Below are 27,591 nucleotides of genomic sequence, written 5' to 3' on the forward strand. Positions count from 1 at the left end.
AATGATATCTGTCATGGCAGCGCATGCACCGTTTGCTGTCTCGTGCTGTTGCATGACCCATCCTCAGCCTCCCTCAGTTGCTTCTTACTGCTCGTGACTGGTAGTCAGAGCATGTTGCTTTGCTCTGCAAGTGTTCTCCCTTTCAGAAAATCTATTTTTTTTTTTTTTTTTATGTAGTTAGTGTACTTGTCTATAGTTAGTTAGAATTTTGGAGTAAATTTAATTTGTCATTTTACTTAATTTTTATTTAGAGTGTTGGTTTCCACCTTTCTGGGAAAAGAATCTAGAAGTTATAGTGGATCACAAATTGAATCAGAGTCAACAATGTGGTGCAGTTGGAAAAAAGGATAATATCAATCTGGGATATATTAACACAAATGTAAGACACAGGAGGTAACTGTCTCACTCACTCACCACTGGAGAGGTCTCAGCTGGAGTGCTGTGCCCAATTGTGGGCACCAACCTTTAGGGTATGTCTTCACTACCCGCCGGATCGGTGGGTAGTAATCAATCTATCACGTTTCATCTTAGACGCAATAAATCGATCCCCAAACGCGCTTCCCCTCGACTCCGGAACTCCACCAGAGTGAGAGGTGGTAGCAGAGTCAACGGGGGAGCCGTGGCCATCGATCCCGCGCTGTGAGGACCTGAGGTAAATGATCTAAGATACTTCGACTTCAACTACGCTATTCACGTAGCTGAAGTTGCGTATCTTAGATCGATTCCCCTCTTCCTCCTTCCCCCCCGCCCATGTAGACCAGCCCTTAGAAAAGATATGAGCAAATTGAAGAGTCCAGAGGAGAGCAACAAAAGTGGTAAAAGGTTTAGAAAACCTGACCAATGAGGAAAGATTAAAAAAATTGGGCATGTTTAGTCTTGAGAAAAGAAAACTGGGGGGAACTGATAAGACTTCATATATGTTAAGGGCTGTTATAAAGAGGAAAGTGATCAATTGTTCTCCATTGAACTCCACTGAATGTAGGACAAGTAGTAACGGGGGGACTTAATCTGCAGCAAGGGAGATTTAGGTTAGATATGAGGAAAATCGTTATTCTAACGATAAGGGTAGTTAAGCTCCGGAATAGGCTTCAAATGGAGGATGTAGAGTGCCCGTCATTGGAGATTTTTAAGAACAGGTTAGACAAAACACCTGTCAGGGATGTTCTAGGTTTACTGGTCCTTCCTCAGAGCTGTATTTGAGGACTTCATGAGGTCCCTTCCAGTCCTATAGTTGTATGATTCTGTCCTGTCTGGGGCTTGAAGTCCCTGCAGATTTGACAGTGGTCCCCAATGTGACTCTCCTGGAGGACCTACCATGCTATATGCAAGATACCCCATCCTGTACTGATTGATCTTCAGACTTCATCTGGCTTACCTATCAGTAAGGTCCAATCCTTGGTGCCTTGCCTGGTGCCATCCAGATGTAAACTCAGTATGTTGTCCCTGGTATCAGTGTCTCCAGAGGCATGGCACCTGTCCACGATACCACATGGTACCACATCTCCCTGGCTATGTGACTCTTCTTTGGTGCCTGATGTAGGTTCCTTTGGCTCTCGCTCCCAGGATAGAAGGCATCATTCAACTTCATTGTGAAGATTCCACTCCTGGTATCCAGAAGAGCTCCCGTGGTGGTCCAGGGACACACATCCTTGGGCTGATAGAGATTGGGGTCCTGTATCCTACCAATGGCCGTATTGAAACAATTGGGGTTCCTCCCCACCACCAGATCCTCCCCAGTTCCTCTGCCCTCCAGATCCCCAAGCAGACGTCAGGATAGTTCACATGTGGAATTTCAAGGTTACCTGTGGTACCCAATGCCAGTAGCAAGCAGGAACATTACATACCACAATTTCCATCTGGGGAGGTACAGAAAGCTCCTGCTCAACCTTCTTTGCACACCTCCTCCTCATCACCTGATCGATGAGGTAGTGATGTCTCGGAAGTCCTCCTCTCTTCAGGATGACTACCAGGCCTACCAAGAGCTCCTAATGAGCTTGACATCCAGGTTGAGGTAGTTCAAGAGAGTTCTCACAAATTGGGAGACATACTGGGGTCAGCAAGACCTTCCAGTGTGACTCTACCTATAAATGAAGTCATACCAGAGCCCACAAGATTACTGTGGCAAATGCCATTGTCTCTGCTGCTGACAGCCACGAGAACTAAGTTCAGGTACCATGCCCCTTCTCAGGGCTTTGAACCTTTCTACACTCATCCCTTGCCAGGTTCTTTGGTTGATTCGACAGTAAATGAAAGAGCACGTCAGGGACGGCCATCGTCTACCCCAAAGGATAAAGATGCAAAAAGACTCAACCTTTTTGGTAAGATATATTCTACTGCTAGCCTGCAGTTTCATATATCTGATCAGCAGGCCTTGCTGGTCAGATATGATTTTTCTCTGTAGGGCAGTGTTTTCAAGTTCATTGACAAGTTACCAGAGGATGCCAGGAAAGCATTCTGGGCCATCTTGGAAGAGCGCAAACTCATGGGTAGGACCTCTCTCTCTGTCCCCCCCGTCCCCCAAGATGCATTCGATGAGGTAGATTCAGCAACCAGAGCTGCAGTAATGATGTGTAGTTGTTCATGAGTCAAGCCTTGAGTCTTCCATGGGAGGTCCAGCAGACTATTCAGGATTTCCCCTGGGAAGGTTCAACCCTATTCTCTCAGCAGACTGATGAGAAGTTTCACAGTCTCAAAAGACTTGAAGGCTACATTGAAAACACTGGGATTTTACACTCTATTCCGTAAAAAGAAACAATTCTGCCCTCAGTCGTACCAACGATACCTGCATTTCATGCTTAGGCAGTCTGACCACCCTAGAAAAAAGGGCGGAAACTGCTAACAAAGTTTGATGGGTCCACTCTTTAAACTGATGGCTACCTGCTCTTGACTCCATCGACTCGTGAAAGTAGCATTTTTTGGTAGCTATTTCTTTTGCAAGAAAGAGAGGCAGAATTATGAGCATTGGTAGCTCATGCTCCCTACACAATCTTTTATAAAGACAAAGTACTTACATCTGCATCAAATTTTTTTGACTAAAGTAGTGTTGGGATTCCACCTCAATCAAGTGGTGTACTTATCAACTTTTTCCTAAGCCCCATTCTCATAAGGAAGGAGACTTTATACCGTGGATGTTAGAAGAGCAGTAACTTTTTATTTTGAACTTTTTATTTGAACAGAACTAGATTGTTTGTTTGTCATCCTCCCAGCCATTCATGGCAATTGCAGACAGGGTGCAAAGCGTTCTTGTCTTGACTCAGAGAATCTCATCCTGGATTTCCTCCTAAATGTATCTGTGCTATGACATTGCTAATGTAACCCCTCCGGGTAGAGTAGTAGGGCACACTACAAGATCTCAAGCAGCTTCCTTAAGCTTCTGCCTTAAGTACCTATAACAGGTATTTGTAGAGCAGCAGTTTGATTGTCGGTACATACTTTTACAATTTATGCTATACCTCAGCATTCCAGAGATGATGCCAAGTTCGGATGAGTAGTCCTTCAGTCACTCTTCGAGTAGATTAGAAAATCCACCCCCAGACTGCTTGCGAGTCACTTGAAGTAGAATGGGCATGTGCAATCACTCAGAGAAGAAAAAAAAGTTACTGACCTTCGAGATGTTGCACTTGTCCATTTCACGACGCACTCTCCTTCTCCTTTATAGACGAATGATCCTGGTATTTTCTCATGGAGGCTGCCCTAATTCTTCAAAAGGGGCCTTGTCTCAGACTTTTTCCAGAAGTACTTCCCCTGCTTTACGCATTGATGGATGCAGGAGTTCATTGTTGCCAGAGCTGCCTTTTGGGAGGCTAAGAGCTTCTGAGCTTTCTCAGCTTCAGAAGCATAAGAAGTCAGTATCAGATTAGTCAGAGTCTCAAAGGAGACATTCCTCCTCAGAAAGCTCCTCCGGTACCGACAGTAAAGTGCGCTCTTCAGTTTACTGTTCTCAAATACTAGCTCATGCTGTGTTTCTTGATGTTGAGCTGTTGACTCTGGTGTCCTTTCAGGGGCCATCGAGACTAGCTCTTGCTCTAGCAGAGACATTGGGTCAGTCTTCTCTGATCTTGGTGGAACAACCGTGTCTCTCTTTACTGACAACACTAGAAGCTTATGCTGCAGCAGAGACCTTTAGAATCTCTCAGTAACACGGTTTGTCACCTCTTGTTCAGGGCAAGGACTCTCATTTGGCACCACCACAGGTACTACATGTCTTAGCTATGGTACATTTCACAGTGGCTCCACCACTGTCCAACTCTATATCACACTTGACCTCAGCACCAGTGCTGATGCTGATTTGTTGTACGGTACCAGCAGTCAGGAAGTCATCCATGCTTCCTTTGATGCAATGATCCAGATCCCAGTCTTCAAAGACAACCCCCAGTACCACACTGCTGTGGGCTTCAGACTACCCCAGGTCTGTCTTGGAGTCTAAAGATGGCTTGCTGATTACATGTTACAGACACAGTGGGGCATCCTCTAGATCATGCTTTCAGTTCTGCAAGTGATCTCAGACAGGGGCAGAGCACAGAACTGGGAGACTTGGACCTGGCATTCTTGGGGTCCAGTGCCATTCTCTCCCCCTCAGTGGTCATATTGGATGCCATGAGGGACATCTCTAGCTTCCAGGTCACCTTCTCCACCCCCTTGTAAAGTCACAAAAGCCAGGAGGAAAGTCTCGCCCACTGATATCTAGAGACAGGTGGTGGGGGTACTGACCGACCTTCGAGATTGGCATCACCAAGGCTACCCCAACAGTTCGTGGAACAGCACGCTGTCTCAGTGCAGGATCAGCCTTAGAAAGTCTCTCCAGTGCCCCCTCTTAATGCTTTGTCCTCATCACTGCATGAGGCCCTGCTACTGGAGATGTCATCCCTGGTACTGGATGATTTCAGAGTATACCAAAAGCTCCTTAGATGGATGGCAGCTTCGCTTGAAAAACAAGTTAAGCTTGTAGGAGAGAGCAGCCATAAGGTTATTGATATTCTCCACCTTGCTACAACAGGAAAGATAGCATTGTTGATGGACATGGATATCATGCAGCCTATTAAGACTCCGTGCCAGACCCCCTCATCCATTCCACCAGTGGCCAAACTCATTGAAGAGAAATACCAAGTTCTGTCTGGGGGAGGGTTGAACATTTCTATATGTGTCCCATTCTAGGGTCACAGGTAGAGGCACTGTGAATGAGAGGGGTCTCCAGGGACAGTCTAAAGCCACCTCCAAAGGAAAACATGCAAAGAAACTGTATCTGTTTGGGAGGAAGAGTTTTTTCACATTAGGATTACAACTTCACAGCTAACTATCGGGTCTTACTGTCCAGATACAACTATATTAACTGGTGGGCAATCTCTTAGTTTACAGACAAACTTCTGGGGAGCTCTAAAGAGCAGTTCTGAGCCTTGGTTATAGACCACCAATTGGTTGCTTGTTCAGCACTGCAGACATCACTGGATGTGGCAGATTTGGCAGCCAGATCCATGGTGACAGCTGTCGCCATGAACTGTTCTTCTTGGCGGCAGGTCTCTGGAGGTACAGTACAACAAACAAATGAAGACCTCACTTTTGAGGTACCTGATTTATTATCATACAGGATAGATAAAGCACTTTACACCTCACAGGATTCTAGAGCTGTTCTGAAATTCTTAGGGCTCTCTATGCACTATCTACAAGAAGGACCAAATATCATGCACAACCAAGCGGTAGTATTTCTTTTTTTGACAGCCAGACTAATCTAAGAGGAGGCAAAGATCACAAAGATGGAGGTTTCGAGCTCCTGCTTCTTTGTTTTCATCAAATAGGCATACCCAGGCCTCAAAGCAGCTGGCTTGACTGCTATATCGAGGACAGTGTACTCAGCAGCCTGGATTCTACTGGCCTTTTCCTTCCTGGGCAGGTTTTCCTACTTCCTACATGTATGGCAGGCTATTAATTTGGACAAGTTGGTGCTAAGCATGGTGGAATCTGATTATACCCTGCAATTTCTTTCTATCCCACCTTCCCTGACCCTCTTTAGGGAACCTTCTCCGAGGTCTGCCCTAAGACTATAAGTGCAGACTCTACATACTTTGGGAGCTGTGAAAGAAGTGCCCCAGCCTCATTAAGGGAAGAGGGTTCTGTTCTCAATATTGCCTAAGACCCGAGGCCAGATGAGGTCTTAAACCCATCCCAGACCTTCGGAACTTAAACAAATACATCAAGAAGTTAAAGTTCAGTATAGTGTATGTCACTGCTGTTATTCCTACCGTAGCTCCAGGAGACTGTTATGCTACCCTCGACTTTCAGGGATGCCTGTTTCCATATGGCAATCCATCGCTAAGGTTTGTGATAGGTCAAGATCACTACCAATTCACTGTTCTGCCTTTTGGTCTATTATTGGCACAAGGGGTTTTTACCAACTGTAAGTCCGTGGTAGTGGCTTACCTTCAGCACAGGGATGTCTAGGTGTATTCTTACATGGATGATTGGTTGATTTGAGGTCATTTAAACAGGTAGAGATTGTTTTACATTGAATTCTCCAATTGTTCAGTTTTTTAGGCCTGAAAATAATCAAGGAAAGGTTGATATTATCTCCCATACAGAGGGTGGAGTTCATTGGAGTTATTCTGGATTCCACCATCTCCAGAGGTCTTCTACACCTTCCCAGGTTCCATGCTATTCAGGATCTCTATTTGTGTCCCTCAAGGATCACTCAAGAATTATTGCAAGGAATTGCCTTAGACTTCTGAGTCATATGTACATATGTGATCCCATCTGCCCCATGCCAGACAGCACCTCAGAGCAATGCAGACTGGGCTTAGTGCAGTTCAGTGATCGATTTGTGCAGTTCACCATTTGCACAAACAATAAGCATCCTGATCAAGGTGCTGTCCTCACTGGACTGGTGGATGAACCATGAAGTCCTATTTGCTCCCCTTACTCCATCCATTACTCTAGTAAGGCTACGTCAACCATGGGGTGGGGAGAGTATCTAGATTGCCTCCAAGCCCAGGGGCTTTGGTCCCCCCCAAGAAGCCAGGTTACATATAATTGTCCTTGAGCAGCAAGTGATTTTTTGCTGCATGCCAACATTTTCTATCTCATGTTTGGGGCAAGATTCTCTAGGTATTCATTGACAACATCACAGCGGTGTTTTATGACAACAAACAAGGGGGTACCAGGTCAAACAGACTGTGCCAAAAGATTTTCAAGTTATGGAATTTCTGCATTCAGAACTCCTACCTCTCAGGGCGTCACACTTACCAGGAGTTCAGAACACACTGGCGGACCATTTGATCCAGTCTTTCACCCAAACCACAAATGGTCTCTCAACTCAGACATCCTGTCTGAGGTATCTCCTATAGAGTTTTTTTCCCCCAAAGATGGACCTGTTTGCAACCTAATAGACAGGAAATGTCCCCAGTTTTGCTCTGGGGAGGTCACAGCCTAAGGTCAGTCTTGGATACATTCTTCCTTCCCTGGGACTGTCTTGCCATATGCTTACTCGCCAGTCTTCCTAATTCTCATCCTCAGACTGAAGCAAGATGGGGGCAGAATGATACTGATAGCTCTAGCTTGGTTGAGACAACCCTGGTATTCAGAACTCAGCCAGCTGTTCACCAGAAGCCTCTGCTTCTGCCATTAATCAAATACTTAATCACATAGAACCATGGGCATGTGCTGCCCCTCACAGTGTGGTTCATCAGTGGTTAGATGCAGAAGTTCATTGCTCAGTGGCAGACGGGGTTGTCCTACTTAAAGCAGGAAGCCTTCTACTACAGTAGCTACTCACCTGAATTAGTGGAAATGTTTCTTTATCTGGGCAGTTTCCCAAAATCTGCCGCCAACACACATGGATTCAAGAAACTGTGGACTATCTCCTGCACCTCAAGCAATCTAATGTATCCCACAGCTCCCTTAGGAATCATGGGGCCACAATTTAAACATTTCATCCTAAAATCAATGTTAAAACTGTGTACTAATCCTGTCATGACCAGATTCTTCAAAGGTCTGTATAGATTGTTCCCTCCTGTTTTGAGGCCCAATGCCTATGTGAGAGTTAAATTTAGTATTGCCTGCTGTTCTGAGTCCCCCATTCAGGCCCAGAGCTCCTGTGTCTGTCCTTGAAGATAGCCTACCTGATGGCCATCACCTCAGCCAGGAGAGTGGGGGAATTGTAGGTGCTTGCCACAGAGCCACCATACACTGTTTTTTTATAAAAAATAATTTTAGCTTAGGATTCATCCTATATTTTTGTCAAAGATGGTTTCTGATTTCCATCTTGGTCAGCCTATGTACTTTCCTGTTATTTTCCCAAAGCTGTATGCTCACAAGGGTGAACAAAAGCTGCACACCTTTGATGTGCGTTGAGCTTTGGCTTTTTATCTGGACAGGACGAAATCTTTGCAGGTCTCTACCCAGTTATTCATGTCCTACACAGAACATATAAAAGGTTATGACTCAGACTCTCAAAATGGATTACCAGTTTCATCACTATGTTTTATGCTACTATGGACAGGATGCCATCTGAGAAGTTGACAGTACACGCTACCAGAGTGCATGCAGCCTTGGCAGTGTTCGTGGGGCAGGTCTCTATTGCAGACATAGGCAGAGCAGTGACATGGTCTTCTGTCCATACATTTACCAGTCATTATGCTCTTACCACTCCATCAAGAAAGCATGTGAAGGTGGAAAAAGCAATCTTGCAGTCCCTTTTCTCCAAACTCCACCAACTTTAATAACACCTTGGGAGTCACCTATAGTGTAATGGACATATGCAAGTACTTGAAGAAAAAATGATTAGCCACCTTCTCATAACTGTAGTTCTTTGAGATGTGTGGCATATGTCCATTAGCCAGCCCACTCTCTTTCCCCTACACATCAGCGTTCTGATGCAAAGGAACTGAAGGAGGGGCAGGATGGCTTCACCCTTCAAACACTCGGTACAGAGCACAAGGAGCTAGGGAAAACTCTCCAATGCTGGCGCATGAGATGCGCACACATCTACAATATAATAGACATATGCAGCACATCTTGAAGAACAACAGTTTTGAAAAGGTGAGGAATTATTTTGTCATCTGGAAGTCCAGTTACAGATGAGTAACTTTTTTTATTTCCTCCATTTTGCACTAACCCTTTTTTGTTTATATCTGACTTTTCTTGAATCGTGAGATTTTGATATTTTTCAAGAATAGAAGGCCTGCAGAATTTAGGTACAAACATACTTGGTCTCTGTAAACAGATAAATATAAAGTTAATTTTTTTAGTTTATAAACGTTGATAGTTTTTGAACATTTTTTCTACTTAAGGTCCCAATTCTGCAAATAGTTGCATATGTGCTTCACTTCTCCTATGTGAGTAGCCCCATTAAAGTCAACGAAATGTCTCATGTGTAACTATTTGCAGGATGGGAACATAAAAGTTCAAATGGATATATTCAGTATGCATTACTGAAAGAATAAACTGTCAAGTTTGTAAATACCATTGGAAACAGTCACCAGTGTGTGGTGGTTTTTTTTTAAGTTTATTTTTATTCTCATATTAGGCAGAACTTTTAAGCAGAAGTTAGCAGAATTTTTAGAATTATTCTCCTTCGTACCTTATAACCACAATAAAAGAATTTAGTGCAATTCTGCAATTGAACAAATCATACTCTAAAAGGACGCCAATATATTTGCTATGGTTATTTTACTGAAGGCCATTCTGGATCATTTATATGGTCTTGAATGGCATCTATGCATTCTCATAATTGCATTTAGAGATACATTTGCAATGTGATGTGGCAGCATAAAACACCAGTTGAGTTTTGGGTTGAATATGTAAGGACATTTTGTCATAGAACATGGGGAGGTAATAGGTCTTTTCTGTATGATTGTGGTTTGAGGGCATTTGAAATATTGTGTTCCATTCTGGGCAGCTTATTACCTGAATGGTATTGACATATTTGGAGGGAGTGAAGAAAAGAGCAACAAAAATGGATGGAGATTATAAAGATGGATTTATATCGAAGAATTAAGAGAGAAATATATATACCTTGCATATGCAGTGTTGTTTTAGCTGTGTCAAAGTCCCAGGATATTAGACAGACAAGGTGGGTGATGGAATATCTTTGATTGGACCAACTTCTTTTGGTCAGAAAGACAAGCTTTTGAGCTACATTGAGAAAGAGCTGTGTGTAGTTCGAAAGCTTGTCTGTCTTATCAACAGAAGTTGGTCCAATAAAAATATTACCTCACCTACCTTGTCTGTCTAATATACGTTGCTTAGATGTCTATTTAGGGCATAACAATCTACAATACTGCAAATAAACACACAGAAACATTTATTATGCTAATTATATTCTGACATAATTACAAGTAATAGGATGAAAATTAGAAAAGAGAAAAAATTAATCCTTACCTGCTCTCTGGTGTTAGCTGTACTACGCTATCTACACTAGAGGTTTGCACAAATAGTTTAGACTCTTACATTGGCATTGACCATCTTGCTGAAAATTAAAATCATGTTACTCACTGAGTGTGAGAACCCTATGCAAGCAGTTGTAAACAAGTCTCCAACTGACCTTACTATAGAAAACTTTTTAAAAAATGCAAATAAAGAGAAATAAGTATAAATACTGTGCTTTGTTTAAATATTATGCTTTGACATTTTTAAATAACAAACTATAATTTCTAGGTGATTTTTTTTTTTCTTCAAGCCATAATGGTTGCTTACAGTGGCAGCTTCAGAAAAGGAAATTCTAAGTAGCTTGTCCAAATACTTCACTCAAAACATCCTCTTGCTTTATGAATTTTCAAATGGCTGAACTTAACTAAATGGGTTCAGTTTTCCTTTAACAGATAAACATCAAAAGCAAATCTTTCCTTGTTATACTTTGTGATGAATTGGGCGTCAGATTTTGTGATAGCCATAAGAACACTGAAATTGCAGCTGGGGATTGAATGATGGAAGGATGATGCAGGAAAGAGAATTTAGTCTGTAACTTAAAATAAATAGATATATCCTAAAGAAATTTGTAGCTACCAAGATGTGTGCCTCTAATTGCTGTGATCATTTTGTTTCTTTCCCATTCTTCTGCCTTGCATCTGTCTCTGGCTTTTTTGATTGTTTGCTCTATCATGCAGGAACTACCTTTCTCAGGTGTGGAAACCACCTAGCAAAGTTTGGGCACTACAACAATAAAAATAATAATTAAGCAATACTACATCAGATACATTTTAAATACTGGTTCCAAACAACTGTTGTCATTCATCAATAAGATACAGGAACTTAACTTAGCAAGTTGTTCCCCTCTCTTTTATAAATAAATTACTGCAGGTGACTGTATGCAACAGGGAAACAATTTCATTTCCTCCTAAGTTCTTTGCTGTTTCATAATCATAGTGAGGGACTTCTCCAAACGGTCAGTCATGTTGTCAGTACTCTCACTCACTTGCATTGCTGCCATCTCTTCTCCCTCCCATTGGTGTGTATGTACATTAGCCACTGATGCTAGTAAACGTTACATCTCCACATGAAGTGGAGGCAAAACCCCTACTGTTTAATTATTCAGCATGAGACTCTCACAAATATGCTTTCTGTCTGTGTTCATTTTCGAAAATGATGTATATCTAAGTTTAGAAGGGAGTTTTTTTAAAGACAATAACAGCCTGTGAGATTTTATGACTGTTGGTGACTGATCACAATAATTAATTGCTTATTGTCTATTGCAGTGTACTTTTGAAACTGAACTACTACTGCAAGTTGGTACAAATGTCTAAGGATACCTGTGCAGGCTTGTACAGAATATTATAACTTGTACAAAATTCCTGACATGACAGATATACACTTCATAATCACCAAAAATTTACAAGAAAAATTAAATATAATTACTACAACCACAGACCACCAAAATAGAAATTTTTCAAATATGTTTTAGAAGCACTTGTTCACCTTCACAATTATTTTTCACATAAATGTGCATTTAAATGTATTACATTAACATGGGCTTTCTAACAATTTTCAGTAATATCCTTCCAGAAGAAGTTACTAAGAGATTTTGTAAATTTAGTTTATAAAAAAATTCTCTTAAAATACATAAACTATTTTTGATTGCTCTACTTCCAGCTAATTATATTCTGTGAAACCGAGCAATTCTTTCCACTTTGATGGTGGTTCTATTTTATTAAAGTAGTCAATCTTTTCTATAGTATTTTTAACTTATGCCTTATATTCTGTGTTATAAACTTTATCAAAATATTAACTCTTTTTTTTTCTTTAAAATTAAATTTTATTTCAAAAGGAATAACATAGGGAGGTCGTAAGAAGATTTCCCTGGCTTTATATCCTGTGAGTACAGAGCCGGTTAAGTAGGGTACTGTGTGTGTCTGCAGAGGTGTGCTTCCTTGGTGTCTCAAATTAGGGATCAATTATTTTTGTTTGTAAGCAGTTTGAGGCAAGGAATATCTTTCTGTATGGCGCCTAGCACAATAGGGCTCTAATCCGTAACTAGGGCTTTTTGGTGCTACAGCAATACTACTACTACTACTACTAATAATAATAATGTATTTAGAGGTGACTCCGATCTTCAAGTCAGTGGGGAGAGCTTGCCACCATCATCTGCACAAAATGCATTCAGTCTGAGCTTGAAGGCATATGTCATGTCACGAATGTCTTTATACTCACTTAATTTTCTCTTGTCTGAAGACATATTTATTTAAACAAACTTTGTTTATAAATTAGTTTGTGGATGCTAGTAGTCTTATTCATCTATATTTGATAATACTTACTGTGTTTTCACTAGCTTTCCTGCCGCACCTTCCTGTTACCTGTTCTTAGGAGTAACTCCCTTGGTAAACAAGGTATTCTTCAGCTTCCCATTATTATGAAATAATTCACATCACTTCTTCATTGTTGTAACGTAGACTGGGAGGGCTGCTGTCCTTATCATAACTTGGAAATGTGTACTCATTTCTTGCGTCCCTGGGACACTATAAGAATTTCAATCGGTCTTGCTTCAATTGCTGCCTAGTAACTAACACAATCTGTTAAGCATTTTTGCTCAAGAGAAAAGTTAGTACCTTTCTAGGTCAAAATTCCTAGAAGTGGCTTATGTGACAAGAGTACAGAAGTTGAACTGAAATTCTCTGGGAGATCAGTTCTTTCAGTATGCTAGGTGAGCTTCCCTTTCCTTTGCTCACTTTAAGCTCCTTGCAAATATGCTAGCAGTGTACATTGATTGCACACATCTGTCTGAGACTGAGGCTACATCTGTAGTCTTGGGGCCTATCTTTAAGAATTTAACAAGTTAGACTCACCTTAGCCATGATCTTTACAGTGTTACTAGGATTTCTGGGATAGATGATCTTTCTTTCCAGATTTAATATTTTGCCATATCTCTGTAACAACTGCAATGTTTCAACTAAATATTTTTCTTGGCTAGATAAAGGACCTTTGGTATAATTCTATATGTCAGTTCCATATTATATTCAGTGTTGTAGCTATTGTCGGTCCCACAGAGCTCCCTCTGTAGCTTGAAAGCTTGTCTCTCTCTCACCAACAGAAGTTGGTCCAAATATAAGATATTACTTCACCCACCTTGTCTCTGTAATCCCATATTACTCATTTTAAGAGTAGCATATACATCCCTGAGCAGTCCTCAGGAATAGAGCTGTTTATGAATTTTTTGACAGAATATTTTTGTTGAAAAGTGCCAATTTGTTAGAATCAAAATTTTTCATGGGACTGTAACAGTTTCAACTGAACTTTCAGCAGGAAGGGTTTATGAGATCCAGGATGAAATTTCTGGTCAAAGAGACACGCTTTCCCCCCCATCCCAGAATAGCTAATAGCTGGTGGTTAGGGACTTGAACCTGGCTCTCCCACATCCCAGGCGAGTGCCATAACCCACAGGCTGTAGAGTCAATTTCTCTCTCTGGCCAAATGGATATTTAATTATTTATTCAAAGTGGAACACTTCTAACAGGAGAAACTGAGACCCCAGAATAGCCAACCTTCTGGTGCTCAGGGTACTCAGCTAGGATATGGGAGATTCAGAGCTGGGACTTGTGTCTCCCACTTGAGATGAGAGCGCTAACCTCTAGGCTGCTGATTGTTCTGGGGTTCTCTTCCTCTGTTTTTTCAGAAAATGCACATTGTTTTGGTTTTGTCTCAGTGCTCAATAGGAAAACTTTTTAAAATTGTGAACACTTTAGCAGGATGGAAAAAGAATTTCCTGCGTAGATCTACTCAGGATCTGTCTGCCTCAAATTACATGGCCCTGAGATCTTGATTTCAATTTTTTTTCCACAATGATCCCTATTGTCTCAAAAGTAAAGTACCTGTAGAAAGACCAGAGGTACACTTTGGGTATATGGTCGACCTGGACAGTCACATTAAGGACAGAATCAGATGGATAGTGACATTGCTCGATAGCTGACAGAAATGGTCTATAGCTGTTCCTCTCTGGACACAATTACCTTAGAAAATGAAAATTGTTTTCACGTTGGAACCTAAGTTCCCTTTGTCAGATTGTGTTGGGTGTTGAATTGTGTGCTGGAATGATATTCCTTTCCTGAACTATATATTTTCCTCCAGGAGGATGTTTTTGTAGATCTTTATGAAACTGGCTTTCTGCTGTCTTGTTATGATGTCCGGTATAGTAAAGTCTTCAGACGCTTTACAAGTGTATGTTCCAGAGCCTGAATTTCCTTTTTTTTAAATTTGCCTTGTATTACAAACCATATTATCTTCATATAGAGGAATATACATTCTTACCTCTGATCATCTCCTATTCAAAATTCCCCTCTAGTCCTCCCATCTCCTGTTGTGGATGGGAATTTTGGATGACTCCATGATTCTCCTGGGATGTGAACCTGCCTCAGACAGTATTTTTTCCCCCTGTGTGATTGGAGAATCTGAGAGTTTGTCTACTCTTTAGTAGAAACCCAGCCCTATTCCTCTGCTCCACATTTGCCTGTTTTATTCTTCTGTTATGTCTTGTCACAAACCTAGATTGTGAGCTCTCTGAGGCAGGGGAACTTTGTGCAATGTCTCAATCACTAGGGCCCTGATTCTTGACTGGGGACCCTAAGCACTACCATAACATAATAATGGTAACTTGAGAGAGAGAGAGAATTACCCACTTGTAATTTTGCTTCTCTGAAGATACCTTTGATTTCTACTCACCTTTTCACTGTCCTTTCAATTGTTGATTTTTTTCTGATGATCCGATCATAAATATTTGTACACATTACTTTTGCAATTTAGGAACTTCTCTGTGTCAGGTTCATCAAGGAGTCTTAAAGAGCCAAAATTCATTGACAGCTAAAGGATGTCAGCCTGTTTCACTGTAGGGAAGCCCAAGGGTAGGAATCCAGTGAAATGATACTTTCAAAGCAGAATTACAAGAATTAATCCTTTCATCTACCTCTTCATGGGGCCTGTAAACGAGGAGGGTTTCTGTTACTCTTCCACTCTATTAGCCTATGTTTTGTCAGCCTTCTATCATGAGTAACTCCATGGTCTGTGCTTTTGCTATTCCTCAGCATTCTCATCCAACAGCATGAAACTGACAGTCCTTGTTAGTATCACTACTGTCCACAGAGTAGCAGCATGAAACTGACAAATCTTGTTAATTTCACTTGGTGCTGTTAAATAAAGCTATAGGAAGCAGAAAAAGGCACTGGAGTCATATGTTTGCATACGCAGGAAGGCAACATTGCATTGCTTTGCATAGAGGTTACTTTTGGAAGGGTATCTTCACAATCATATGGGCTAGAAACTATAAATAAACGAAAGCTTAAATTCTGCAGAAATTGATGAGTTAGACCTTCATGCTGACAAGGGAAAGACTCCCACTTGTCACTGCCAAGTAGATTTTTTTCAGCCATTGTTCGAAATGGTGTTAGGTTGCTTGAGTTGTGCTTTCTGGGATTAGTTTATACTGGGTTCAGTAAAGCTCCTGAAATAAATTACAATCTTGTATTCACTCCCAGGCTATCTATTATGACTAATAAAAATATATATGTCCTTGTTTTTTTAAACAAAGATGCATCTTCACTAAATTGATAGCAGCACCTTGACATTTCATTTATAAAGTACTTTGCTCAACACACATGCAAAGGAACTTTCAAAAGAAATACACTTTCTTCTTTGAGTGCTTGTGCACATCGATTCCATTCTAGGTGTGCGTGCGCCCACATGCACAATTGTTGGAGACTTGCCTTGGTGGTATCTGTAGTATCGGCTGTGGTGCCCCCTTGAGTGCCACGCTCATGCGTCGGTATATCAGGCACCGCTGGCCCTACGCCCTCTCAGTTCCTTCTTACCACCTGTGGTGGTTGGTCGGAGTGCCTCTTTCCCTTGCTTCTCGGTGGTCAGCAGTTTTCTCCTACTCCCGAACCTTGTGTGCCAGCTGTAAATAGTTTTGTTTGTAATAGATTAGTTAGTAGCTGTTAAGTCCTGTAGTTAGTCAGTTAGGGTGACTGTGTGGACTTTGCCCCAAGCGAGGCATGCCCTGGTCTCTGGGTTTAAAGCCCTGCTTTGATTGCAACAGGCCTCTATGACTGTTAGTGACTCGCATGGTAGCTGTTTGAAATGCCTTGGGGAATCCCACGTTAAAGAGAAGTGTCATATCTGTAAGCTCTTTCGTCCCAGGACACAGAAAGAATGAGACATTTGCTTGAGGGCCCTCCTTATGGAGGCCGCTCTTTATCCAGCCTCGGAGCCAGCCCGGCCTGATGTAATGCCAAGCACTTCGGCCTCTGCGCAGTGCACCGGGCTCCTACCGGCATTGGTCCCCTTCGCTGGTGCCTAAGAAGAGGGACCCGGCACTGAGCAAGCCGGATCAAGGGCCACTGGGTAAAGGACCTTGCTTGGGATGCCCACCCACACCGGAGCCGCACTTATTTTAATCATGGTTTAAATCAACAAGCAGGAAACCTTGATTTAAATAATTGGTTTTAGTCTGGTTTTGCATTTGTACTTTTTGGTTATTGTCCTAAAGAAAAGTTCATTCTCATTGGCTGTTATAACCATTGGAACATGTTGATTTGCAACCAAATATAGCCTTTACGCTCAATTTGGTACTTCCTTTTGCTAACTGGAAGAATATACTGTATATTACATATGTATTTAAACAATTATATAGGTTAACCTACATTTATTTGAATTCTCAATTTTAACATTTTTTTATGTTAGAAAATGGTGACTGGTAAACATTTGATATTTTTTTACCCAGGATTTGTGCCAAGCTGCATTTAGATGGAAATTGGAATTAAAAGTGTACAAAAGCAACATTTTACATTTGTTTTTTATTAGATGCATAAAGTTACCTTATATATGCAAGAAACATAAGAAAGAAAACAAGTTTATCAGAGAATATTTTGCATTTAAAATTTATTAAACAAAGGAAGTATTACCTGGAGTTAGTGAATTGACAGATATTTTAAAGTATTTAGGTGCTTAAGGGCTTGTCTACATGGTGGGGTGGGTAATGTATTCTACGGTGGGTGGGTGGGAGATGGGGTGATTTCTAAAGCGCACTAACATGTTGCACATTACTTGATCCATGTAGACCCTGCTGGTGCACTTTAATGTAGTGCTGTTAGAAACAGCACATGTTAGAAACAGCACGATGTTAAAGCTCATTGGGGAACCTTTAGTGTGCATCAGCCGGGTCTACATTGACCAATTAATGCACAACGCGCTAGTGCACTTTAGAAGCCATACCTCTGTAGAGCACCTTACCCCACCATATAGACAAAGCCCTAAAAATGCAGAACAGAAACTATAGTACTTACATTTGGAAAAATGTAAATACCAATATTTGCTCCCTTGTAAAGAATGGGGAAAAAAAAAGGCTACTTAATGTAGTACACAACATTTTGATAATTTATAAACCTTGAGTTGACCTAAAAAGTCAGCTATTTACCCCAGTTATACAATTTAAAAATAGGCACACTTTATCTCGTTGTAATTTGAGGAGGGCTTATTGATGCTGCTGTATTTTTTTTTTATTTAAATTATTTTAATGGACTAAAGTAGGCTTAGGTCTTAATGTAAATTGACATAATTTCAAATGTAATTTGAAGTAGGTTTATTTTAAAAAAGAAAAATATTTAATTTAAATAAAAATTGACTTAAATAAAAACTAAACTGAGTTTTTAATTTTTAAAAAACATCATCTACCTTTGGGTGGAACAAATGCACGTTCATGCCCATTTCACAAGGGGGGGGGGGGACTTAGCAATATGATGCATGTATTTGTACACCTCTACCTCGATATAACGCTGTCCTCGGGAGCCAAAAAAGCATACCGCGTTATAGGTGAAACCGCGTTATATTGAACTTGCTTTGATCCACTGGAATGCGCAGTCCCGCCACCCCAGAGCACTGCTTTACCGCGTTATATCCGAATTCGTGTTATATCGGGTCGCGTTATATCGAGGTAGTGGTGTATTTGTATTCTCTTTGCCCTGTCAGGCCAAAAAAATGAATTGTTCACCCTTGGTGTTCTTATTAGTTTTTTGAACTCTTAAACACAGAATTTGATGGTTTGTAATTATAAACTAATTTGTTAGGTACGAAAATGTGATGAAATGTGGACAGATTTCATTGTGTATATATGAGCAATAAGATTGTGGAGAAGAGAACAAAAGTGAATAGAAATGCAGCATGACTTGACCAAAAGCTTTAGGTATGCAGCATTAGGGGAGTTATATTAATATTTATATGGATCAATCTTTTTTTTGCTCAGTTTTTATTGCACCTGTCTCGAAGCTGAGTACTACTAAACAAACATTTTGATGACAGATTTCTTAGTTTCACATTAGCTTCTATAAGTGTTTCAGTATCATCTGCTGACATGTACTTTTGCAGCTTCTTAAAGCAATACTCCTTGGTGAACCACCTTTGACACTGCTTAGTGCTTCTGCCTGCTGATCACATGATGTGCACTGCTGATATGTGAGTTTCAGATAGGTGTGTCAAAGATGCAGAATTATCACTTTAGTTAAAAGTAGCCCTCCCTCCCTCCTGCCATTTTTTATTGTTGAGAAAGCAAAATTCTTTTACTGTGTTTACTACCTTGTTTTATATTCAAGTGTTATTGGTAATGTCAGCACAGCATTGTAGCTCAGGTTCTGTAGTTTCTGATTCTGACAGAGTTTTATGTCAAAAGTGCAGTAGAAGCCAAAAAGTTATGTCGTTTGTCTTGTTACATTGCAAGTATAAAGTGCACTTCTTCTTTTATTAACTATAGTATTGGATTTTTTCTACCAAATTAATTGATGAGAACATTACATTATTACTTTACAGGTTTTTTGCAGCCTTTCCTAGAAGCCTGCAGCAATGAGACCTTTTTCCGTACTTGTTCTGTGTTGCTTCGAAATCCTAAACTCGATCTACTGATAGTGGAAAAACTCAGCATTATACTGCAAAAACTCTCCAGAATCAAGTAAATATTTTTTATTTTGTAGTCCTAGTTATCAAAAATTGCTGTTTTGTATTCCTCCTCATAAGCTTTCTGACTTCATTTTCTCTCCTTGACCCTAAGTTTTGCTGAGTTACTTTGTAACAGTTTTTCTGGGTTGAAATTTACAAAAGGGCCGATGTGACATAGGAATCTAGATCCTATATTCAAAAGTGATTTAGGCACTTAGAAGCCTTAAGTCTTATCCACTTGCTGTGACAGTTAAGCTTCTAAGTGCCCAGAAGTCATTTTTGAAAAGGGAATTTAGACTCTTAAATTTGACCCTTTCTAAGGATCTTTCTCTGTGCTTGTTGCTTTACAAATTTATTGCAACAGAAATTCTCACCTGCCTAATGATATCACACATTGTACTGAATTATGCCAGTGGATTATTTGATTTGATTACTTCTCTTATAAAACAACAGAGACCTAAATTAAAGTATTTTATTCACATTAGGTACTGGACACTTTTTTCCCCCAGAAAATTAGGGATATATAGATTAGTTTTGATCTTCTTGAGGATAAAAAACAAACAAACAAACCCTATAACTCTAGGTGGGGAAAACAAGATAAGTTTCTAAGTTGAAAGAAAAAAACTATTTTTCATTGGAGATAAGTTAGAATTTAATAAATTGTGATTTTTTTTCAAACAAAATTGCTTAAAAATTTGTAGACTGAAAAAAAGAAAACCCTCACATCCCTATCAGCTGTTGGATCTTCCAGTGTTGGATCTGTCTACAATATTTTTAAGTATCGTTTCTTTCTGTCTGTATTTCCAGGGCTGTCTCTCTCCCCCTGCACTCCCCCCACCACTTAGTCTACTACCCTATCCCTCTTTCACAGCTATGAAAACTTGCTTCATCTCTTCCTTAAGGTTTCCTTGGGCTACATTTAAAAGCCATTTATCTGTGGGAAAGGATACTTCTGCCTGGGGCCATGTTGTTTTTTTTTTTGTCACACTGCAGCAAAACCATAGCAGTTTAGAGAGATTGCCATTATCACTGACAATGTAAAGAATCACATTCATGGAATATAAAATACAACACAAATTTTGGTTCCATAAAAAAGTCAGTCTCTCCAGAATAGTGATTTTGAAATTCTCTTCCCATACTTGAAAGTAATCCAATGAATTTTTGTCACTGACTAATTTTATATGAAAATCTTTTGCAGAAGTAATAAGAAGATGTTTGAATTGTTTACTATTCATCTAATGATCCAAGAGCTGCAGAGGACAACACATCCAAATCATGCTTTTCTCTGTATTAACCTCAATTCAATTCTCTTTAATTTGGGCTTAACAAAGACCAACTCTCTTATCTCCAGTCTAAGCACAAGTCACTAACAAATGGTATTTTATTATGGTTTATGTTCTGTATAATTTGTACAAACAAGATTATATTTATTTATAAAAACTAGCAAAAGATAGTGCAAACTCGCTAACAAGAACATCAATAGCTCATTTATTACAGCATGGGTTAGAATTTGTCATGTTACCCTCCCTTACAATCAGTGTATTCGTTGAAAGAGAAGGTGGAAAATTGCACAATCTTCAAGAGGCCTTCTTTGTTTTTAAATTTTAAATGTAGCTGAAATATACTACAGGGATAGTGCTGTGCTGTTCTAGAAAACTGACCTGTTCAACACAACTGGCACCTGCTTGCTAGACACACCACTAGTACCTACTTTCCTCACAAAGTTGTGAAATATGAGTTAACCTTAAAAATATTAAAAATTAAAATTCTTCAGTGTTTTACCAACATTTATTATTATTTTTTTTGTTGTACAGGTGGCACATAACATGGAAACATTAGTCTTTTTGCAAATGTATTTCAGGAAAATGATTGTTTTAATGTACTGAAGTCAAATTGTGATGCAATTGAACTTGATGTATATTAGGTATATGTTGAATGAGAAATTTTCTCTGGTCTGCAATATCCAGTATTTACAGGAATCGCTGTTCACTGTTATCTCTTTACTTATATGTATTTGCGGTACATCGCTGTGCTTTATTAACTCATGATACTGGTTTTGTATTTTTTATGGATTTTGATTGTAATATTTCTGAAAATATAAAGTATTAAATTTTTTGGAATAATATTACTTCAGTTAAAAGCCATAATCTTTTAATAAAATGAATCTATTTTCTATTTTATTAATGTCCAAAAGGGCCGTAGTCCAGTCTCCTACTTATGCACGCACTTTTCCATACGTACTTTTCAAACACTAACAGTCAATTAATTTTGTCATTTATATGCATAGGTATCAGTACTCAAAAAAAATGCATATGTAAACAATATGAGTCACTTGGCCCAACAAGTCTTTCATTTCTAATGTTTGTGTTTGATTATGCCATTCTGTAGAACTACAAGATGTATTCTTCGCAACTCCTTGTAATTATATAATTGAAGCTGTGATTATAATTTAAGAACCTGCTTTATAATAAGTCTGTGTTTGATTAACTTTGTGACCAGTCCATGTGAAACTTCATACAAGATTAGCTTTAATGCCCTTTGAGTTTTCTGTGCAGGTTTTGTTTGGTTTCTTACTACAAAGTCTTTGAATTAGGGCTCTGACAGAAATATGTCCATTGCAGTCTGACCTTTTGTTAATGTTTTTTTAAGACATCATTCTACACCAAATATGGTAGACGGGAAATCCTGAGTGTATCTAGTGCAACGTATAATTTAAAAAAAAAAAGGGGGGGAGGGGAGATTTCAGATAGCTTTTAGCTATTATTCATCATAGCTGAAAGTTTGTGCCAATGATTGCTGATGGATTAAATCTTCGAATAAAAACTTCTCCCGCAGCAGATATATTTTTGTCAAATTTTATTTCACAACAGAGAAGGTTTTACGTGCCAATTTTCTGTTAGCAGCCGCATTTCTTCTACTCATGATCTGTTCCACCCTGCCCAACATAATCTTCTACTCCTGCTTAAGCATTAAAAATGCTCAGAAATTAATGTACAAAAAATTGATTTGTGAAGATGTTACAGTTGCTACACACACCTCATTGTTAATTCTGCTCCTGCAGGGTTGTCGGCCTTCCATCACTCCATTTACTAAGCTACTACTCCCTCCCAATACAAACAAGTACTGCACTAAACATCCAAAACTACTAATAGCAGTAGGTTATAGTTTCATAAAGAGGTGTTTGCAGAAGGGGGGATTGAGAAGGACTGAACTAAGGTTGCCATGCCTGGTCTATGGTGTATTGTAGTTACAGTAATGTTAAGGGGATGTGCCTGTGGGTGGAGAAGAGGGCATATGCTACTAAGGGTATGTCTACATGCAGCTGTGAGTGTACTTCCCAGCATGGGTAGACAGCTATGCTAGCTCTGCTAGAGGTAGTGCTCTGAAAATGGCTCTGAAAAGTGTAGCTGGGAGTAGCATGGGCCATGGTGGAAGCTTGGGCTAGCTGCCTGAGCACATACTCAGTCAGCTAGCTCCAAGAAGAATAAGGCTATATCTACACTTTGAGCGAGGGTAGTGATTCCCAGCTCAAGGAGATGGATCTGTACTAACTCTTGATTATTAAATCGATGGCCAGATCCTTAGGGGTCTTCCAGCTGATGAGGAGCTCTACTGTATCTTTGTTTAGGTACCCTCTGTGATAATCTTTGTCCAGTTTTTATCAAAGGAGGAATTACACTACTCTACAGCCAAAATGCTTCTGAAATAAATGTAGTCAAATTTTACTAATTCTGGGTCACTGAGAACGAAAATGATGCTTAAAATTTTTGTTTGGCTCTAGTTTTCAAGATATGTTATTGGGTCAGTATATACGACCCTTGACTTGGGAATGGCGGAGGATAAGTGAGTTATAAAGGGAAGGGATCTCAATTTAAACCAGAAATGACTAAAATACATCTTTGACTGGATCTATGAATAAATCTATGACTGGGTTTGGACAGTACATGCTTTTTGGCAAAACAATGAATGATGCAATCTGAAGCTGGTATTGCGTCATACATGATATGAATTGCATCATGTAATTCCTAGTAGTCATGGATGATGCAATCATAACAAAGCTTACATTACTCTGCTGAACAAATTGCCCTATATCAGCTCTAGAAATCATACAGTGTCGTGCTCTCTTATTTGTCAGTGTTTGATTTTGCAAAGGGACACATTTCTGTTTAGCCAAAGTGAGCAGAGATGCCTTGTACTTGTGTGAACAGTTCAGATAACTTCTGCTATGTTTGTGGTGAAGTGACTTTTGCATCACAAAAGCGCAGTATAACCACTATGGTTAAGAAAGCCTATCACCTTTAGTTTGGCTGCAAAATTGGAGATCAGGACAAGAGGTGAACCCCACACATATGCTGCAACACTTGTGCAACAAATCTTCGCCAGTGGTTGAACAGGAAAAGAAAATCTATGCCTTTTGCAGTGCCAATGATTTGGAGAGAGCCAACAGATCATACCAGCAATTGTTACTTCTGCATGGTGCCTCCAGTTGGGAAAGGTGTGTCAAAGAAGAAAAAGTGGACTGTGCATTATTCAAACATTCCATCAGCTATACGCCCAGTACCCCACAGAGAAGCACTGCCGGTTCCTGATGCACCAGAATCCTTCTCACTTGAGTCAGACGAGGAAGAGGATGAAACTTCTGGTCCTGAACCATCAATGTCACAGGACCCACATTTTCTCCCATCCTCCTCCTCTGAACCACACCTCATAACACAAGGTGAACTGAATGACCTTGTCAGGGATTTGGAACTACCCAAGAGTAAGGCAGAGCTGTTGGGCTCCAGACTACAGCAGTGGAATCTCCTGGCAGGTGATGTTAGGGTTTCCATGTTCCGTGACCGTCAAAAGGATCTTGTCCCATTCTTCTTCATGGAAGGAGAGCTTGTAGCCTGCAACAACATCGATGGTGTGATGGCAGCCCTCAACATCGTTCACGATCCAGATGAGTGGAGACTGTTCATTGATTCATCAAAGACGAGTCTTAAAGCTGTTTTACTGCATAATGGCAATGTTTTGCCATCAATTCCAGTTGGTCATGCAGTCCATATGAAGGAAACCTATGACAACATGAAACAACTTTTGAGGTGCATAAACTATGACCAACATCAGTGGCAACTTTGTGGCGATTTGAAGGTTGTTGCTCTCTTGCTTGGTCTGCAGACTGGATACACAAAGTACTGCTGTTTTCTCTGCGAATGGGATAGTCGTGCAAGAGATTCCCACTACATCAAGAAAGATTGGCCACTCCGACAGTCATTGGAGCGTGGGAGGAAAAGTGTTCAGCATCCACTTGTTGAATCAAGGAAGATTTTGTTACCACCCTTACACATCAAGCTGGTTCCGATGAAGAACTTTGTCAAGGCCATTGACAAAACACAAGCAGCTTTCAAGTACCTCCGTGGAAAATTTCCAAGGTTAAGTGAAGCTAAGATAAAGAAAGGTGTCTTTGTTGGTCCTCAGATTTCGTGAACTTCTTCGAGATGATGCATTTGACCATGCACTGCGTGGCAAGGAAAAGACGGCATGGAAAGCCTTCCAGTTAGTGGCAATAAATTTTCTCGGAAACAACAAGGCAGACAACTACAGGTTGTTGGTGGAAAACCTCCTCAAGGCATACAAAAGCCTTGGTTGGAACATGTCACTAAAGATACATTTTTTGCACTCATCTTGATTTTTTTCCACCGAACTGCGGAGCAGTGAGCGACGAGCACAGCGAGCGATTTCACCAGGACATTGCAACAATGGAGAAACGCTATCAGGGCAAATGGAGCCCATCAATGCTTGCAGACTATTGCTGGACAGTGACAAGAGATGCTCCATTTAATGAATACAAGAGACAAGCCAAGAAGCGCCGAGTGGACGCTGAATAGGACTAAACTATGTACATAATAGTTTTTTGCCTTTTGTTTCATTATAAATTTTATTTATATAACCCTTTTGCTGATTTTTAAAGTGTTACATAAACAGGACAGGTGAAATATCACATAAAGCAACCATAAACACATGAAAAGACCTAGGTTTACAATTTATGATTAAAACTCTATCTACACAATATACATAGACATAAAATGTAAAAACTTAAATATCTTAGAAACAGTAGCCAATCAGTTGTTTTAATTGTCATATTTGAATTCAGCACATCAAAATACATAATAAATAGCACATTTTATCTCTGAAGCAGGCGACTTCTCAAAAATTGTAGACCAGTGTTATCAACACCAGAAGTGTCCTCAGCAACAGAGTAGGGAACTGTTTAAGCCTCGTACTATCAGCTACATCTTCCTTTGGGATTCAGCTTCAACGTCAAGTTTGACATGAGGACAGAAGAACTAAACCAGTCCTATCCAATACCTTTCCTACCCTATTTGGGGAACTGCCTGTCACAATTCCACAAACATTGGCAGTCTATAACATCAGACCGATGGATTCTAGAGATTATTCTCAGTGGCTCAGCTAACCAGTTCTAAACCCTTCCTCCTTCCAAGCCTCCTCCTCCTCCTCCCCCCCAGTCCTCTTCAGGGACCTATCTCATGAGACCCTGTTGTGAACAGAGCTGGAGTATACAAGAGGTATCACAATAGTACAGGGGAAAGAGTTTTTATTCAAGATGCTTCCTATATCCAAAAATGGGTGAGAGCCTTCAACCCATTTTAGATCTTGGGAAGCTTAATGCATTTGACAGGAGGTATCAGGTCATACAAACACCTGTCGGAGATGATCTAGTTTACTTGAGCCTGCTTAAGCACAGTGGACTAGACTAGATGATCTCTTGAGGTCCCTTCCAGCCCTACATTTGTATGATTCTTGCTATAAAGGAGGTTTATTTTCACATTTCAGTCTGACCATCTCATCAGGAATATCAATGTTTTATAGTAGGAAGGGACCACTGCTAGTGCAAGGTCTTCCCTTTGGCCTTTCCATTGCCCAATGGTCGTTACAAAGTGCAATTCCATAGTGGCTATATATCTCAGGAAGCAAGGGATTTTTCTCTATCTTTACCTAGACAATTGGCTTGTCAAAGAGAGAAGTTGGATATAATGCAGATTTGTTTCCTTTTTGCCAATCTGAAATTGTGAGTAAATTGAGCGAAGTCACTTATAAGCCTGCTCAGAAGATTCTTTTCACAGGGACTGCACTGGGCACTGGTTGGCAGAGCTTGTTTCCCAGAAGAAAGTAATCCAAAGATAAAATGAGAGAGAGCCCTGCTTCTACATTCTCTGGAGCAGAAAATTTCTTCAAACTGCAAAAAGAAGAACAGGAGTACTTGTGGCACCTTAGAGACTAACAAATTTATTAGAGCATAAGCTTTCGTGGACTACAGCCCACTTCTTCGGATGCATATAGAATGGAACATATATTGATATGCATCCGAAGAAGTGGGCTGCAGTCCACGAAAGCTTATGCTCTAATAAATTTGTTAGTCTCTAAGGTGCCACAAGTACTCCTGTTCTTCTTTTTGCGGATACAGACTAACACGGCTGCTACTCTGAAACCATTCTTCAAACTGATGAGTCTCATAATGTCAACCATGGTTGTGACCCCATGTGCTCGTCTTTGAATGACAAGCTTACAATGTTGCTTTGCAGCAGTTACAAACCATGCATGCATCAAAAATTGATGGTCTCCTAGAATGTATCACTAATGTGGGCACAGGATTTGAGTGTCATGAAAGGGATTCCCTTCAGTTCTCTAATACCATCAATATTCGTTACTTTTTACTTCCATTCTAGGCTAGGGGACTCATTTTAACAACATTGTGACACTAAGGTGATTGGTCCTCAGCAGAAAGGAAGATGCACATCACTATACTGGAATTGAGAACTATCCAATGGGCTTTTAAATCATTATTTTCTCAAATCAGTCACAAGGTTGTTCAGGTAGCGACTGACAATACAATAGTAATATACTTTCTGAACAAATAAGAAGAGTGCATAGTCCCCTCAGTTGTGCAGGGAAGCAATCCATCTTTGGGGATGATGTATAGAACAAGAAATTTACCCAGTGACCATTCAGGTAGCTGGAGAAAGCAACAATCTCATGGATTACTTATGCAAAAAAAAAAAAAAATCACGTATACATAAGTGGTTCTTGAAGGCTCCTATGGCAAATGAAATCTTCAAATTGTGGGATTGACCAAAAATAGACCTCTTTGCATTCAAATATAACATGAAGTGTTGAAAGCTTTATGTAAGGGCAGGA

At 40.1% G+C, this 27,591-nt stretch overlaps 1 protein-coding gene across 5 annotated transcripts in view; it reads left to right on the forward strand.

The window, feature by feature from the left end:
* The window catches only part of CCDC138 (coiled-coil domain containing 138), a 58,182-nt gene extending 35,951 nt beyond the window's left edge, over nt 1-22,231 (forward strand). For all 5 annotated transcript variants that reach the window (XM_054010667.1, XM_054010697.1, XM_054010678.1 and 2 more), the window contains 2 exons: nt 19,267-19,405; nt 20,591-22,231. In XM_054010667.1, coding sequence (XP_053866642.1) covers nt 19,267-19,405; nt 20,591-20,762 — 311 coding nt within the window. In that variant the 3' untranslated portion in view covers nt 20,763-22,231. The remainder of the gene's footprint in view (nt 1-19,266; nt 19,406-20,590) is intronic.
* Nucleotides 22,232-27,591: the final 5,360 nt, after the last annotated feature.

This window comes from Malaclemys terrapin, chromosome 1 (genome assembly GCF_027887155.1).
Source record: "Malaclemys terrapin pileata isolate rMalTer1 chromosome 1, rMalTer1.hap1, whole genome shotgun sequence".
Classification (NCBI taxonomy): Eukaryota; Metazoa; Chordata; order Testudines; family Emydidae; genus Malaclemys; species Malaclemys terrapin.